We start from the raw sequence: 18,290 nt of genomic DNA on the forward strand, positions 1-18,290 counted from the left end.
TATTAAAGAGACCCAACATTAGTTTATGATCCACTACTCACATGTAAAAAACTTTTTTTTTTTTTTTTGGGAAAAAGGTAGCTTTGTATAAATAACGGAAACAAAATTACATACGATAATAGAGCATCCCATCCACATCATTTCTGATTAACCGAGCAAGGTCATCATGAATATTAGGAGGGAAGAAATAACTTCATTTACAAAGTGACAAAACTCGCCAAAAGGTCAGTACCAGTATTTAACTCCCGAATGTGGTGATGAAAAACACAATAGTAGAACTGTTGCGAGAGGTCTCGAATGTCCGCAACTAACTCTTGAGCAAACCAAGGGATATTATACCTGCCCCATAACATTGCCACAGCAGCCTTAGAATCTGACCGAACCTGGACACAGGTATAGGCTAAATCAGATGCTTGTTGTAATCCGCGAAAGATCACCTTCAACTCCATTAGCAATATATTTGTTTCAAACACAGCACCTACTATAGCAAAAATAGCCACTAGCTCCTGCTGCATCTCGTTCGAGAACACCAAACCCACCAAGGGCAGACCGAATAGATCCATCTCAGTTACATAGAGATCCACCCATTCGGAGCAGTAGTCCATTTCACCACCCTTGCCATTGAGAGCCAAAATTTCACCTTAATCTTCCATTGGTGGAAAAATTCTCGGTTAACAAGGCAATCAATCACCATGCAAGCATCCCTTGAAAACCTATTTCGAACATTGCTTAAAATATGTTGGAATGTGCTTTCAGCCATAGCGTGACCATTTTGAAAAACCACATTATTTCTTGCTACCCAAATCCGATAGACGAAAGCTCCAAAGCTGAACTTGCGAATGCGATTAACCAAATCATCACCGGCAAACCTCTCCACAACCCATCCGATTTCCTCACTCCAAGAGTTCCTCCAAGTATGAAAAAACTTATTTTTTTCTTTTTTGTGAAATTATATTCACATCTTATAATCTATTTTATTATAGACATCCTCCCTCTCTTTTTTTTTTGGTAGTTCATTAATTGCAGGCATCCCCATACCTTATGTCATCAGTTTCAAATAACGGATACATTTATCTTTGTTAATGAAAAAGATTAATTTTTTTTTGGAGTATAAAAACAAAACAAAAAAAATTGCGAGTTTAGATAACAAGCTTATTTTCACAAAAGTACTCATAATCGACTCTCATTAATAGAAGTATACCACTTCAAATTGAGTTTGAGTTTATTAAAAATAACCAAAACAGTTTCTTACGTGCACAAACCCCGCGGTCTGATATGAAACTGATGACCCTATGCCAAAAACTGTTAATACGTTTATTGCATTAATTACCATTTATCACCATTATTGGAATTCAAATAATTTTTCTATTAACCATTTATGTGTCAGCATGACTCAAATGCTCATTACTTAAACCCTATTTTGATAATTAAAAGCACATGGAGTAAAGAGACTAAAAGAAACGTTGATTATAAAGAAGGTTTACTGGCCATCATCATTAAAGTAGCAGCCTTCCAACGCAGAGCTGTTCTAGTGGTTGAAACCAATACCTCTTAATGAAGAGGTTGTGGGTTCGACTCTCGCTGAGGTATATTAATATCTCCATCCTCGGCTTAATAAAGTCCCTTTTATACAAAAAAAAAAAAAAGAGGGTAATTTTCATTTAAACCCCCTAAGGTTTGGTCTAGGTCACTTTTAGTCCAAAAAAAATTCTCCTTTGCATATGGCTCTCCCGAGGTTTTTAGAAATGATTAATTAAAGCCAAATCAAAATTTTGATTACCAAAATACCCTTATGGTGCAATGGTCAAGATTGAACCATGTATGTCCTTTTGATCTAACGGTTTATATTAAAAAGATAAATTATAATTTTAATTTTAATTCTTTAATTTTATATTCAAGGGTCTTAAGAATTCAAATTTACAAACCTATACCCTTGAAACTCAATGAAATCTATTCCCATTACAGGAAGCACGAGAGGGAGAGGGACAATTAGGGTTTTGATTTGCTCCATCTCCTACTCAAAGATTGGGGATAGTTTAAAGCCCTAATTGAAACGAAGGATCCAAGTAATGCACAAGGTAGATTCCGTCGTCGAAGCACTTCCACGCTATCCAACAATCTTGTCCTATCTTCACTCGCAATAGAGGATGCATTACCTACTCATGTCAGTAATATAAAATGAAGATTGATTTCAGCTAATAAAGGTTGTCGAAAGATAAATTTAAAATCAGATTAATCTGTGCAGATACAAGAAAACGAAAACAGGGAGAACGCAATTACCAGGTGAGCCAGAAATTGCAGAAATAGGAATGTTGCGTCGGCCTACGTCTGGAGAAAATAAGAATTTTGAATCTGTATTAATTACTTCTTTAAGGTCTACTGAGAAACGAAAATTCTGTTCACTTGCAACCTTTTAAGACAGAAACGAAGCAGGAGGGTGTTTCTGTCTTGTTCGGTGTTACAGCGCTATGGAATGTGATGGTGCAAAGGGAAACCGCCATTGATAGTTCACCTTGTGGATTATTTGGATCCTTCGTTTCAAATAGGGTTTTGAACTATCCCCAATTTCTGACAGGAAAAGGAGCATATCAAAACCCTAATTGTCTCTCGTGGGAATTGAATTTCATTGAGTTTCAATCAAGGGTATAAGTTTGTAAATTTGAATTCTTAACACCTTTAATATAAAATAAAAAGATTAAAATTTGTCTTTTTAACATAATAATCTTGATCAGTGCACTACAAGGGTATTTTGGTAATCAAAATTATGATTTGTCCTTAATTAATCATTTTTAAAAACCTTAGGGGAGCCATATGCAAAGGGGAATTTTTTTTTAACTAAAAGTGACCTGAACCAAACCTTAGGGGGTCCAGATGAAAATTAAGAAGTAGCAGCCTAGCAGGTAACTGTTAGGGATGAGTTGCTTTCAACTTGAGATTTGATATGTGATTGAAATAATATCGTTTGATTGTTATTCTACGGTTGTGTTTTCACCAACTTCTCATCCATGTCTTTTACCTTCACCAATATAAGATTGTGTTTTTTTTTTCTTCCATATTCTTTTATTACACATTTAGGAGATGGGTACTGAAAGGGTGAACCAAAGATGGACTCCTTGAATAAGTTGCAGAAGTGTGTGATTAAACCCGAGCTCATTACAGTTCGGGAACTTCGACTTCTAAGAAGAGAATTCTCACAACAAGGTTCCTTATCATTCCAACCTCTGAGACAGATGTGTACCTCGGAGTCTCTCTTATTAGTGGCAAACTCAATAACAGAGATTGTGAAAAACTGATTCAAAGAGTCAATGCAAGACTACAATCATGGAAAGCCAAGCTACTTAGCCCTGCGGGTAAGTCTGTTTTGATTCAATCTACCTCTTCTACAATGCCTTACCACCATATGAGCTGTTTCAAGTTGCCTTCATCAGTTCTTCATAATCTGGATTTGCTTAATAGAAATTTCTTTTGGTCATCCAAAGAAAAAGACCTGATCCATATAGTTAATTGGAACACCATAGGCTCTTCAAAAAGAAGTGGAGGTTTGAATCTAAAGAGTTTGGTCATGATGAGTTTGGCATTACTGTCTAAGAAAGCTTGGGAGTTGATCTCTCCATCCTCTCCTCCATCTCTATGGAGCAGATTAGTCAAAGAAAAATAACTTGAAGCAAGATTTTTTTTTATCATTAAAGCCAAATCCAATGATTCTTGGGGATGGAAATCTATTTTAGTGGCAAGGGATTACATGAAACCAAGTGTTTTTAAGCTCATGGACAGTGGCTATGATATCAATCCATGGAGTGATTGGTGGACTCCCAACATGCCTTTATTAGATTTTTCTTCCCTTGATCTATCTGATGCTCCATCTAAAGTGGCAGATTTTCTAAGTCCTATTACTAAAACGTAGAACAAACCTTTACTTGAAGCTTGGTGGCCTACTGAATATGTAGCTACGATTTGCAATATTCTTATTCCTCGTTTTGATACAGAAGATGAAATCATATTGTTTCCAACCTCTTCAGGTAAATTTTCATTTGCTTCATGCATATAGACTTGAAGATAATTTCAGCTCTTCTCTCTCTTCCAAAGTTTTGCTAAAGCTTTGACAGGTTAAAGTTCCTCCTAGATTACAGATCTTTGTTTGGAAGCTTTTATTGGGAAGACTTGCAACTCCTAATTTGCTTATTCGAAAGGTTTGTAACATCCCAAGTATATGTGTGCTTTGTGAGCAAACACAAGTGAATACTGAACATATCTTTCTTCATTGCTCATTCAGCAAAGCCGTGTGGAGGTGCATAGGTATTAATACACTAGTTAATCAACCTCTCCAGGTGATGATTCAAGAGCTCATCTTACATAGCACTATGGCTGATTTGGAAGAGTTTTAATAACAAAGCTCACAGCAACGTGACAGATTCCCCAAATCATATTGCTTTCCTAGCAGAGGCTAAAGTAGCAGATTATGAGACTGTCAACATGTTTACTTCATCAAGATCACTACCTCAAGCTCCCAAGGAGTTAGTAAATATTAAGTGGGAGGCACCAACAGGAGATTGGATTAAAACCAATCTGGATGGCTCGTCAATCCGAAATAGCAACTCTGTTTTCAAAAGCATGGGTAGTGTGGCTCAAGATTTCCATGGGAGGATGATATTCTGGTTTTATGAAGGATGCGGTTCTGTGTGCTTCTTTATCGCTGAAGCTATGGCTGTCAAACAAGCCTTAATATGGGCCAAACAACTTGCTCTAACAAGAGTAATCATTGAAGGGGATAACCCTATTGTTATTCACCTTCTCAATTCTGAGAGTGCTTACCCTGCATGGAAAATCAAATTTATAATTCAAGATGTGAAGCTTTTGATCTCTTCCTTCACCGAACATAAAATTGTCTCACATTCTTCGTGAGGGTAATGCTATTGCAGATTAGCTGGTGAGTCAAGCAGTGAAAGCTCAAGCTTCTCTTTTTTCTTTTAATGTTCCCCCCTATATCTGTTGGCCTATGTTATATGATAATCTTGCTTGTACTTACCCTAGGGGTTTTTAATTCAAATAAATTATCCTTTACCCAAAAAAAGCACAAAATCCCTTTAAAAAAAAGTGTAGATCACCTCCGAGTCACAGTGGGGCCCACATGTGTACATTAAAAAGGGGGGGGGGGGGGGGGGGGGGGGGGGGGGGGGGGGGGGGGGGGGGGGGGGGGGGGGGGGGGGGGGGGGGGGGGGGGGGGGGGGGGGGGGGGGGGGGGGAAATCAAAGGGAGAATTCCGATGAATCCTAGTTGGGCCCCACCTTTTATTATGGGGTTAAAAAGCATTAGGAGAGTAGATTCTCTTCCCTGACGCAGAGGAGATCCGAACTCCTAAAACAGATAAGTTGATAGAAGTGGGGACCTAAGGTTTGAGTAACTGAACCAAATTTGAACCAAATCAGCAAATTTAAATTTTTTTTTGGGCAAATAGAAAATTATATTAGATTATTTGGTGTGATAGTAGAGGAAGGGAAAATGTTATGTAGAAAACCAGCTGGCGGAGACTGCCATCAAACTTGACTAAGTTGGAACTTCTTAGCACCACAGGCTAGGAAGTCAGCATGACCATTGCAACCCTAGGGAGATAACGAAAAAAAACATATTCAAGAGAACGAGAGCAACGGAAGATGCCCTAAGCATAATTTGATCGATCGACATCAATGGCTTGGCCATTTAAGACCTCGATGGCAATGAGACAATCAGAAAAGAAGATAACGTGAGTAATATGAATGTTGAAAATAGCAAATAGACAATCTCAAATAGCCTTAAGCTCCATTACAAGAGCGGATAGACCAAAACAAAACTTTGACTGTGCTAGCACAAAACGTCTCGTAAGACTCCAAATGACACAACTTCTACCAACGTGTGCTTCATTGAAAAATATTATGAAGCTAGTCCAAAGAGGAGTGAAGCCTTCATTACCAAATATGTGAGAATCATGTACGCTTTTTTTTCTTCCCGATAACCATGTACGTACTACTTCTTATAAGTTATAAGCCCTAGATTTGGGCTTAGGTTGTCACAAATATTTTTTTTGTCAAACACATAAAATGGAATTCATTAAAAAGAAACAAGTCTAGGGAAATCCTCCTAGCAAGAACATAATTCAAATGAGCAGGTCCTCTTAGTGGTTGCATTACCATACTTTAGATATACCCAAACAATGGGCCCCTCTTGCTAATAGATCAACAGAAACACTTGTTTGTTCTAACAATATGTAACACAACAGTATTGTCAATCCCAACAATAGGTTCTTAATAAATTGTACTAAGTTTAAACAATTCCGATCTAGAGCACTAGAATCACCATGTAAATTGGAGACCACAACCATGCAATCAGAAAAGAGCTTGATATTATTTATCTCTATAGTAAAAGCAACTTGAAGGATGTCATACATCGCTTCCAACTCCACTTGTGGTGCAGATAAAGCCCAACATACTTTCATTTGAGCAACTGCAAAGGAACCAAAGGATGTCTTGATGACCCCTCCACAACCACTACGAGAAGTTGTTGAATCCCATGAACCATCCGACAAAACATGGAAAAAAAAAAAGAATTGTGATCAACTTCCATCAATCACAGATACAAAACATTGAATAATGCACCTAATGAAGCAAGCAACGTATTTCAGACAAACGCTCCAGTTATGATAGGTGCATAATCTACCTAAAAAAAAGACCATTAATATCATGCAACAAAACATTTAGGGACCATAGAAAAGTAGTTAGATTGGGTTCAAACCCTTAAACAAATAAACATTCATTGCCTTCCAAATTAACCGTGCTGATACACTCCAAATAATATTTATGCACCTAGTCTAAATTACCAATAGTATGAAAAGAGGATTCAATAAAGTTCCACTAATCCATAATGTCATGGTCATGGAAAAGATCTGTATCCAACCAAGTGGGAGAGACTTTCCAACAAAGTGTTGCGAAAGGACAATGAAATAAAATACGAACAATCGATTCATGAGCACATTTGTAATAAAGGCACAAAGGAGTATAGCAACCACTTCTTTGAAACAAACTTAAATTTGTAGGAGAAAGCACTATGACCTATTTTCCATAGAAACTTAATATTGGGTAGCGTGTGAACTTGCCAAATTGTAGTCCAAAAAGATAAAGGGGTTAGAGGTGGTTCTCCTGCGAGATAAACCCAAAAAACCATTTAGCCCTACAAAATAAACAGATTTTAAGATATAAATACATGTTTTAGTATGTTTCCACATCTATCCATCCTGTAAGGCCTCAGATAAATAAGAATATTAGAATTACATCAATCTCATAAACTAAAAATAGAGTTGCAATTTAAATTAATCACATGATCTTAAAGGCCAATGTATTAATTTGTCAACCCATAAAAGATTGTCAGAAGGAGAATCTCTCCAAATACGGTTGGAAGGTAAATCAAGGATCCAAGGGTCAGAAAATAACTTTGGAGGTAGAGACACTAGGGGTTGGCGTGGGAGAGGAAATAACAAAGAGTCCGCATATTCCAACGGATCTTTTTTACTGTATATACATTTCGAAACGTCTCTGCCGCGGCTCATGATGCCACACGTCACCTCAGCTCAAAGTCGCGCATCTCAATATCTCGTAGTTTCACGTTTTTTTAACGGTTCAAGGCATGGTTTCACGTAGGTCAAGGTTCTTTCGCGAAGAAATACCAAACTATAATAGCAAAGGGCGTAATAAAGTTCCAGCTGCCGCCGGACGACACCTCCTGAAAACCTCACTCGCACTGTTCTTTCTTCTTCTCCTCTTTCCATCCATGGCGGCCTTAAACCGCCTGCTAAGAACTAGCAAAGGTTATTCCTTTTCATGGATGAAATTGTCTTCAGCTTCGTTTTCCGAAGCTGCTGCTGAGCTCCGACATGCCTCATCCTCGCCTATTAAAGCTTTCCCAATGCGACAAGATCCGAAGGAGAGGAACGTGCAGTGGGTATTCCTCGGCTGCCCTGGAGTTGGTAAGGGTACCTATGCTAGCCGTCTCTCTAAGCTCCTCGGCGTCCCTCACATCGCAACAGGTGATCTCGTCCGTGAGGAACTATCCTCCTCCGGCCCCCTCTCCAAAGAGGTCAGTTAGACCAAATCCCTTGCGTATTCGGATGTTGTTTTCTTATACTCATTTGCTATTGTTTCTTACACGGAAGAGATCTTTTTTATCTGTTCATACAAGTAAGTAGCTTGTAATGGGACTTTTATCGTGTACGTAAGGCATACCTTTTGTTTTCCTGGCATCAGCAATCGTATATCACCGGATGTTGACTCAAATAATTCTGAATTTCTTCCTTCTTCAACACATTTGGCGGATTAAGTGTAGAAGAATGAGACCAATAGCAAATTACTGCAGCTTTCACCAATTTTAATGAAGAAATTGAAGAAAAAAGGGGAGTCTTGGTCATAAGATTGGAATTGACAGCGTTTGCAGATCTCCTGATGGCGTTATGAGTTTCAGAGGTTTTTAGAGCGACGAAGAACCAATTTGAATTTCACTTCCACCAATAAGCCTTCAATCAGTCGATATACGTAGTTCTGAACTTCAATTGCTTAGAAATTGTGTGATGGGATTTCCTATTAGATATTCTTTCGGCTGTTTAACAAGCCCTAAAACTGTACCTCTTTTTGGCTCTTAAATAATTCTGTTGCAATTTTAAGATATTGGCCAATGTCAACCTGATGCTTCTGCCAGCATGAAAGGAGACCCCAATCACTTAAGTGGTGTCGCTGATGCACTTCACACCCAAAAAGAAGAGTAATATCTGCTAGATATTTCTTGGTCTTTAAAAACCAGAGTTGTGGGAGATTTAGATAATATCTTACATTTTTAGAGCGAATTGGTCGGACACCCCAAAATAGAGACCTTAGTGCATGACACCCCATTTTAAGTTTCAAAAGCATCTGTCCCTTTACTGTTAGAATGGTTAGAAATAGAGACAAAAAGACTGACACACCCTTTCACAAAAGAGTTATGACTAAAACCAAAAGCACCATTATGGAACAATTCTAAATCGTTGCAGCCTCTGTTGTCATCTCAGTGGAACAACATCATCATCTGCTCTTGACCCTTACTACTGCTGCCATCTTTGATGTAGCCACATCAGGTTCTTCCTTCGCCCATAGCGGCCTTGTCTCCATCCGATGCCTCCGTCACCTCTGTGTGGGAGACTTCCTTTGCCATGGTCCCCCTACTCTCTGCTCTCACCAATGTTTCATAATACCAAACCTGAGGATTTTGTTGGTCTCCAATCAATCACTTGTTTCAATGTTTCAATGAATCTGTTTCAATGTTCTATGATGGGTATGTTTCAGCAATAGAGAGGAATCGAAAGAAGAAGACGACCTGGCTTCTTCTTCTTTATTTTGCTTTTTTCAATTGTAAATTCAAGGATATTAAGGTGAGGGTAGTTTAAGAATTAAAAGAAAGAAAACAATGTTTTAACAGAAAGCTAACGGAGAGGACCAATGTGTTAAAAGTAAGTTTAATTCTGGGGTGTCTCAGTCTTGGACCGGAGTTTGCAGGCTGTGTTGCCAGCAAACATAGGCAACACAGCAGCGAGTTCCACTTTCAGAAGTGAGCCAGAGTAGCGCACTAGCCTAGCTAGCTAACGTTTTTCAGCTGGTGCTTGTGAAACATAAAACGAGGTGTCAGTGTTTACGGCCTCTGTTTTGGGGTGTGGGAGCAATTTTCCCTTTTGTTAATTATTTAATTTATTTCCTTGTTTTGTTGGTTTACTTTATTATAGTCCAATTTGTTACAGTTTTCTTGCATTACGACATATGTATAAGGGAATGCCTAAGTTGAGTAAATTTCTGTTTTAGGGTCAGCTCTGTGAGTATGTGTATTCTTATTTATATTGATGCAACTCAATCGAGATGGTAAAATATGATATTGAAATGGAATTTGTGTTGATTTCCTCCCGATTGTGGAGTTACTCACGACCAGATTGATCAGTGTCATCTTCCTCATTTTTTCTTCCCTGACTTCTTCTTGATTCCCAGTCTTCCTAATCCATTCCTCTTCCTTTCTTGTTCTTTTCTTATGGGCGGTGCAGGTCACATCACTTTGAATAAAAAATCAATATTGTTCTTGAAAGAAGCCTTTCCCTGGGAGACCTAATCCCTGGAAGATCTCCCTGGAAGTCTTGCTTTGTTGTGATCACCTGGTAGATGCAGAAAGTTGGCTCTCCTACTGCAGGATCTGATTTCAGGTCTGTCGAGCCTTCCTTCAAATTGACCTTTCAGCTATTATTTGCCATTATTGGAGGGGTTGTGGTGGTTCAAGTCCCTAGGTCCATACTTGATTGAAACTTCCATGTGGGAGAATTCTTCTTTAAGGCCGAGCCTCTTTATTGCTGGTTTCTTTCCTTTTTTTAAGTTAGAAGATAGCAAGGTTGTTGTTCCTAGAATGTTTGCCTTCATCTTAAATTCTTCTTTATCCTTATTCTTAGTTTTGGCTAATGCCTGGTCACTCCTATTTGTATAATTGATTGATTCTCATTTCTCCTATCCAATCCCTTATATTTAGTTTGTTTATTTAGCCACTCCCTTGTAAACTGGGATGTGTTACAGAATTGCTATTATCTTTTAGATTTGGGCTATTGGATATTTGGTGGCCCATATAGATTCCAAAGCCGGGTTCAGACTGAGCCTTTACTTCCATTTGAACTGCACCCCCAGCCCTTTGAGTCTGAGTGTTGCTAGTTCACCTCTACCTTCGGAGGCTCCTCTTTAGTTGACACCACAAGGAATCTTCGTTTTGGCATGTGTGTTTCTCACACTGGATGGGTGGAATCTTCACAGACAGTCCTCCAAAATCTAGATCTCCTGAGCAGATTTGGAAGGCCATCTGTGGGGATGTCTGCTCCAAACTTTCTATCTTGGCTCACAAGCCTCTTGTAGATGCCCCAATGAGTCTGTTCCTTGGGGTCCTGATACTTCTTTGTTGTCTCCTCCTAGGCATCGTTAGCTTAGTGACCCCCCCCCCCCCAAATTTTGTTTTTCTTTCTCCCTTTTGGGTTGTTTATGATATATTTTCTTATTCATCAAAAAGAGAAAGGCATTGCAATCAACTTACATTATTAATCCAACTTCTATCTGCATCAACTCTCCTGGTCTTAGAAGAAGTCGACTTCGTGAAGTTAAATTAACCCAGGAGACTTTTGTAATTATCTCGATGCTAAGGTGGTGCATATTTTGAGGAAAATGACAGAAGTGCAACTCCATGAGTCGGGTGAAGGGAGTGATCCGTATCTGAAGGAGGATAAAAATATTTTGTGTTGTGGCGTGTAGTTCAGTGCATGAGGCAGTATAAGAGACATGCATGCACCATCATAGAGAATACTAGCATCCCAAGGACTACTTAGTAGAATAGCAATACATCAATCATTTACTAAATAAGGAGCATGATACTGCCACGATCCAAATTATTAGTGCATTCAAACTACTAAAATGACATTTCTCAGGCTGTAGGGCCAAAACCTCACCCAGGATTCTTCTTGAAGAGCTATTTCTTGAGAAGGTTTAGTGCTCACACAAAATTAGCATATAAGAAATTGGCTTTTATGCTAGTATCAACGTCTTTAGAACCAGCACTGTACAGAAGAATACCCTTCCACCTAAGCGGAGACCATCATCAACCACTCTGTTTGAGAATGATGTAAGACTAGCTGAGAGAGTGTCAACTTCATTATCATTTGGATCATCATCAGGGTCAACATCTTCCTCTAAAGGAAGATCATTAATTATTAAATTAATTAAAAAAAGAGAGATCATCTTACTAAATGAGGCTCCCACTACTGCAAAGTCTAGGAGACGCAAATGCATGCAACCTTACCCTCTGCTTTGTAGGAAAGGTTGTCCTGAACTTTTGAACTGGCAACCAACAGCTTGCATTAGCACAACCTAACCATTGTGCCTAGCTCCCACTTGGAGGAACTTCTTTTTTAATATCTGAAAAAGGATTCAATCAGAAGATGCTGCTTGGATTTTTCCTCCAGAAGCTGATAGCCTGAGAAATATCTCCATGGTATCTGGACTCTGGGTGGGTTCTGTTTCTTGCTCGCAGTTGGCATGAGATGCTTAATCAAGTTTTCCTTATAGATAAGCGTGCTTTAACTATGCTTTGGTTTCTGTATCTCTTGTTTTCTCTCCCCCCCCCCCCCCCAACCTCTCTTCCCTTTTTACATTATTTTGAGGGGGTGGGAGATGGGAAGGGGGGCAGATGGTTGGTGTTTGCCAGCTGACATCTATCTCCTTCAGTTTTGGTGGTTGATTCTTCACTGCTGTGGCATGAACATTGGATGTCAGAGTTTTGGCCTGACTCAATAACCAAGACTGAACAGTTAAGGTTTTCATCAAACTTAAATGGAGGTTCCAAACATGGATAGCAAGGTGTTCTTCACAGGATTGGTAGATGTGTTCCCTGGGATTGGAGAGACGAAAGGAAGATGTGGCCTGGTTGGCTGTATTGCTTGAGGGCAAGGAAAAGGTTGGAGGAGTTCAGAATTCTTAGGAAGACAAATAGGAGAAAGAAGCATGGTTTCTGCTTCTCTTTTATTTATTTATTTATTTTTCCATTTTATGAATTATATTTGGCAGGTGTCTCAGCCTTTATCACTGTTTTGGCAATTGTGTGGAAAGCACAAATTTTTTAAACATCTCTTTGAAAGTTGCACCTTTGTGATTAATTCACAAAGTTACTAGCTATTGTCTGTTTTGATATCATCTATATCTTTTTCTTTTTTCTTTTTTTGAGTGGGGGGAGCTTTTAATCAAAAGATCGTTAGTGCTTGGTGCTTGTAATCTCTGCCACTGTTTACTCACCTTCTGTTTAATCACTTATTTGTACTGTATGTTTACAACACCCCATTACAACTGCACTAATCTTGTATTTAACTCTAACAATAAATTTCGTTGTAGCATATCTTTTTGCAAGTAGAGTGGGGATATGTATTAACTGGTGCTCTTCGAAAAAAATTCTCTGACATCTATAGTGCTGCAGTGCTGCTTCAATCACCTGTTTATTTATTTATTTGTCTTTGTTTTTTGACAGCTTGCAGAGATTGTGAATCAAGGAAAACTGGTTTCAGATGAAATCATATTCAACTTGTTGTCTCAGCGACTTGAAGCAGGGTCAGCCAAGGGTGAATCAGGGTTCATTCTTGATGGTTTCCCTCGAACAATTAGACAAGCAGTAAGAACTGAGCACTTGTGGTGATACTGTTTTCAATGTGAGAGTGGTTTTTATTTTTATCAAATTTACCAGACTGGAGCAAAGCTAGTTCTCTACTATTGCTTATTTTCCCACAGTGAATAATTGTCTTCTCATGCATTATGAGTTTGTGAATTATGATATGTGTACGTGCTCCCGGCGGCATTATATGATTTTGTATGATGGTGGATCAGTGGGTAGTAGTGCTAATACATCACAGCTTGGTGACTCATATCCTAGGATGGGTTATCTTCAGTATGTTGATGATGTGACATACATGTCTGTGGTGTCAGATTATGTCCAATCTTCTCGAAGTCTGTGAGGTGGGTTTACTATGTGTCATTATTTGAGTGCAATACACATCCAATCTGATGGAATTACAGTGGGATTGAGTGAGGCCGACATAGCACCTTCCATGAGTCTAGAGGATAGATTTTTTTTTGGCTTTTGTATTTCCTATGAGTCAAAGTTATCATGGACTTATTCTTGCATAGGTTGCCCATGAGTTGTATTTGATATTTAACTACTCATGATCATGAGATGTATTTGGCATATGTTTTAGTTATATGTAATGCATATTCTAGTATAAGGTTAATGTTTTTTTTTTTTTTTTTGGATGAATAAATAAGTATATTAAAGACGACAACGCTAATACAACACCGCATACAAAGAGAAAGAGCTAAAAACCTGCAACCCATGAGAATGGCCCGGCCGAACAACTATTTAGCAAATTTCTTCTTTTTCTTGGACTTGAGGTCCACCAGAATGTCTAATGGGTTGTGGCTTTGCGGCGTTGCTCTTAACACGGTAGGGCAAGCGAGGGGGAGGAGGAGAGGTCCCGTTCGTAGTGTCGGCTGGTGAAGTAGTGCAGCTTTGGGGGGTGGGCTTGGAGTTCGGGGGGGAGTTGGCGGATTGAGCAAGCTAGTGGGCTGATTAGCCCATGGGCCAAGGGTCCGAGAGGGTGTGAGGCCGGCTGGGAATTAGGGAGGGCTTGGGCCCTTGGGTGGGGCCCAAGAGGGTTTAGGGGGTTTTGGACGTTGAAATCTTGGGAATTAGGGATGTAATTGGGGCATCGTCTGGTCGCGACCGGTTGGAGGAGCGAGCGGGGTTTGCGAACGAGCCGAGGAATCATGGGGGGAAGCGGTTGGGGTTCGGGCAAGGTTGCGATGACTCGAGGAGGATGGGAGGGAGCTCTCGATCTCGGTGGAGCAGGATGGCAGCGGCATTGATGGTCGTGAGATGGCGGTTCGATGGCTGGGAAACTAAGACTTAGGTCGACCCCCCCGGGGGGTGTGGCCCCCCGCGCCGCGGAAGAAAGAGCAAAAGAAGATGTTTCGGGGTAATTTGGGGGCCAGCGATAGGAAGAGTGGTTTGGGAAGTAGATGACATATTGGTAGGACCAGGGAAAACTATGGATGGGGATGGTGGGTTATCAGAAGCAGGAAAAATTCCAGTTGCAGCATCAATAGAACATTTTTTCAAAGAATCGATGATAAGATGAGAGGGCAAAGAAGCAAGAGCAGGGACAGGCATCATTTCATCGATCGATGGTGGCTCATGAGCGAGAGATGACCCCGGTGGGATGGAGGGCACAGGGTCTTCAGGCAACGACAATGGAGAAGACGACTTCGGGCGAGAGATTACTTGAAATTTCGAACCATCAGGGCATAGCAAGTCATCGTGGCCAAGAAGCACACGGAGTCGATGGGTCCAATGATTTGGTCGTTGGGCCGTTTAATGTTTACATCATTATCAATTGAAATTGCTTATCATTATGTCAATTTATACTTCAAGCATGTTTGTACATGTGAAAATGCATTCAGTTTTGACTGCATACAATCAAGCATGAGTGTGAATCCAAAAGACCATTATGGTTTGCTTTTTAGTCAAATTAACTATGGGTATGTGTTTATAGGCCTTAAAATAGGCTGTCCAAGGAGAATGAGACCCAAAAAAAATGCATATACACTGAAACATGGCAGAATTGTACTGGATCTTGGCAAGATTTTGGGTCAAAATCTTGGTATCTCTGTTTTCTCTACCCCCATTGAGATATTGAGACGAGATGAGATATTAAACCTTGGTTGTGATTTTTTATTTTTGGAGGAATAAAATTTTATAACCAAAATGGCTCCAGAGTTTCACGAGAGGAACTCTAATAACCAAACAAGATGAATGGTTGTATCCTTTTATTTAGTATATTATTTGTGTACTCTTTCTCCCAGATGACATTTCTTTCTTGCTTTTACAGGAAATATTGGAGGATGTCACAGACATTGACTTGGTTATTAACCTCAAGCTTCAGGAAAATGTACTCCTTGAGAAATGTCTCGGAAGAAGGATTTGCAGCCAGTGTGGAAAGAACTTCAATGTCGCGAATATTGATGTTAAAGGTGAAAATGGGAGACCTAGAATATGCATGGCTCCACTTCTCCCTCCTTCAGAATGTGCTTCAAAGCTCATCACTCGATCTGATGATACAGAAGAGGTTGTAAAAGCACGACTTCGTGTATACAATGAAATGGTATTGTCTGTTCTCTCGAGCACTCATTTATTCTGATTGTTTCTTCTGCAACTGACATTGTTCTTGTACAAGAAGACATGTCATTGGAATATTACATATGCTTTCAACTCGATTATGGGTTTTGAAATAGCTAGGGTATGGAAAAAATAAATCACATGAAATACTAAAAAATAGGGTGTTTAGGAGTTATAGTTCTCTAGAGAGCTAGGCCAGGATGATTGATTTAGACCCCCCCCCCCCCCCATAACCAGACGGCAATGCACTGAAAACAAATTGAGAATCAGCATAATGCTGTTATCTAAGGGTTTGTAAACCACAGTAGTTAAAGAAGTACCATACAGTTCTGATGAAATTATACAAGAGAAGATATGATTACTGACTCCTATCCAACCAGAGAAATTAAAGAACCAATGACTGAGGGGATATACAGTAAGGATTGACTGCTTCTTGTCATGCGAAGGTGGTTTTGGATGACTAAATTTCTTACTGCTTGGGTATATCTACATCTTCATGATTCATCATGTTTGATCACATGGTGATCATCATACATTGATAATTGATCTTTGTGTTGCTGATGCAGAGCCAGCCCTTAGAGGAGTTCTACCGCAGTCGTGCAAAGTTGTTGGAGTTTGATCTACCTGGAGGGATTCCCGAAACTTGGCCCAAGTTGTTGCAAGTTCTGAATCTTGATGATCATGATGGCAAGCAGTCTGCAGCTGCCTGAATTTTAATTATATGCAAAATATTCTCAAGGTGAGTAGGTCATTCTTTGCATGTATGGGGGGATGTACATGCACTGTAACTTCTAAGAAAAAAAAGCATAATTTATACATTTGTCTCCTAAATAAATGCTTCAATTGATCAATCATTTAATGAGATGACTGCCTAGCTGGGTTTCATGAGTCTGTAGTATGAGGAGAATTTTGTTTATTTTTGGGAGAATAGAAGATTAAACATCACCTATGTTTACGGTTTTGTTTGAGAGGTATCATGTGGGTGATTCAGTTTCAACTGTGGATCTGATGGAAATCAGTTGATTACAATATAATCCACCAAAAAGTTGTGGAAATCAAGTTTATTGTTCACTTTGTTGTAAGTTTTGTGATTGGACTATATATGATATGATAAAGAAGATGGCTATGGTGCAAAGTGGACCAAAATGTCTCATCTGGTGTATTTAGAACTTGAATTATAAGTTTTTGATTGTGTTCTATTTGATGCAAATTGTATGCCAAACTGAAACAAACTGATCGAGTGATTTCAATATGGATCAGTCGTTTCTGCCTAGATAAAACTGAGTGGCGTTCCGCTGCTTGGTGGTTTTGGCGCTTTTTTTTTTTTTTTGGTTTGCCTACCTCGATAAACCAGTGGTTCGACTTGCGTCGCACACCTGGCTGTGGTGGGTGAGTCTCCCAGCGGGAATTTTTTGCATCCACAAGGATTCTATACCGAAAGTGGTTTTGGCTGTTTGCATCAGCGAATCTTCCCCTAAATTTTTTGAGTATATGAATAATTAATTCCCTGAAAACCTTATCTTCTGGATTTAATTCTCACTATAACTGAAGTAGATGAACGATGAAAATTGAAACTGTTTTTTTTTTCTTCTTTTTCTTCTTCTTCTAAACAAAACTGAGAATATTTTTGGTTCTCATTTAAAAGTTGGTTCAATAAGGGGCTGGTCTTGGCTCGATGGTTGGTAGATCACCATTTCAACTTGAGGGCAAGTATTCTCTTAGCAAAATTTAAGGTTGTGTAGGGAAATTATTCCTTCGCATTTTGCTTGTGCAGAAGCTTTTGGTATTGGGTTTATTCTTCTATTTAAAATTTGGTTTAAGATTCTAAACCATGTTTCAATTAATCTATAGGTTTAATGGATTCATAGTTTCCATGGGAATGAGCATATTGTGTTCTTACAATTCAGCTCCCACCGTGATACTTGCCGCGCTAAGCAAGCTCGAAAGCTCGAAAGATGGAGTCGGGAGTTTTGAATTGTGCTCTTTTGACATTTTTCCATGTGTTTAAGAAAGAATTTTTTTTTTTTGAAAATTAATCTTAGTTTATTTTGTCAATACTCAAAGATAGACTTCAGTTAGTAACTGAGGACTCAACGATCAATGTGATAACTCAACATGTCTCTATTGTTCCCTCACTTTAAGAGGAAATCTCTTTGTAGTCACCCTCTTTCTTCCCCTTAGAAAGATATTTTTGGCCCTTCATGAAGAATGTTCACTTTAGTTATTAGGTTCAAAACAACATATGGCATGAAATGAAAAAATCACACCCCGTTAATACTTTATAAGAATCAAATCTTTTGATTTCACATAGAATTCGAATGGAGAATTACAACCTTACTCTATATTGGGTTTGGGTATATCTTGTATTTTGCTGAGTATATATAATTAGAGTTTTAACCATATCTAATACATCTTTCACATTCTAATCTTGTATTTATTATGGTTGTCATTATATCATGTCAATAAAATGTCAATATATTAATGGATATATATAATTTGAAACTCAAAAATTA

General features: G+C 39.0%; 1 protein-coding gene across 1 annotated transcript; it reads left to right on the forward strand.

Moving 5' to 3' along the window:
- Window positions 1-7,658: 7,658 nt before the first annotated feature.
- On the forward strand, window positions 7,659-17,027 carry ADK (adenosine kinase). The gene is made up of 4 exons (XM_089143864.1): window positions 7,659-8,103; window positions 13,081-13,221; window positions 15,491-15,763; window positions 16,344-17,027. The coding sequence occupies exons 1-4, from the start codon at window positions 7,798-7,800 to the stop codon at window positions 16,485-16,487; spliced, it is 864 nt and encodes a 287-aa protein (XP_088999990.1). The 5' UTR covers window positions 7,659-7,797; the 3' UTR covers window positions 16,488-17,027.
- Window positions 17,028-18,290: the final 1,263 nt, after the last annotated feature.

The sequence above is a fragment of the Hakea prostrata genome, chromosome 2, assembly GCF_041222555.1.
Source record: "Hakea prostrata isolate BN-2017 chromosome 2, UWA_Hpros_2, whole genome shotgun sequence".
NCBI classification, from domain to species: Eukaryota; Viridiplantae; Streptophyta; class Magnoliopsida; order Proteales; family Proteaceae; genus Hakea; species Hakea prostrata.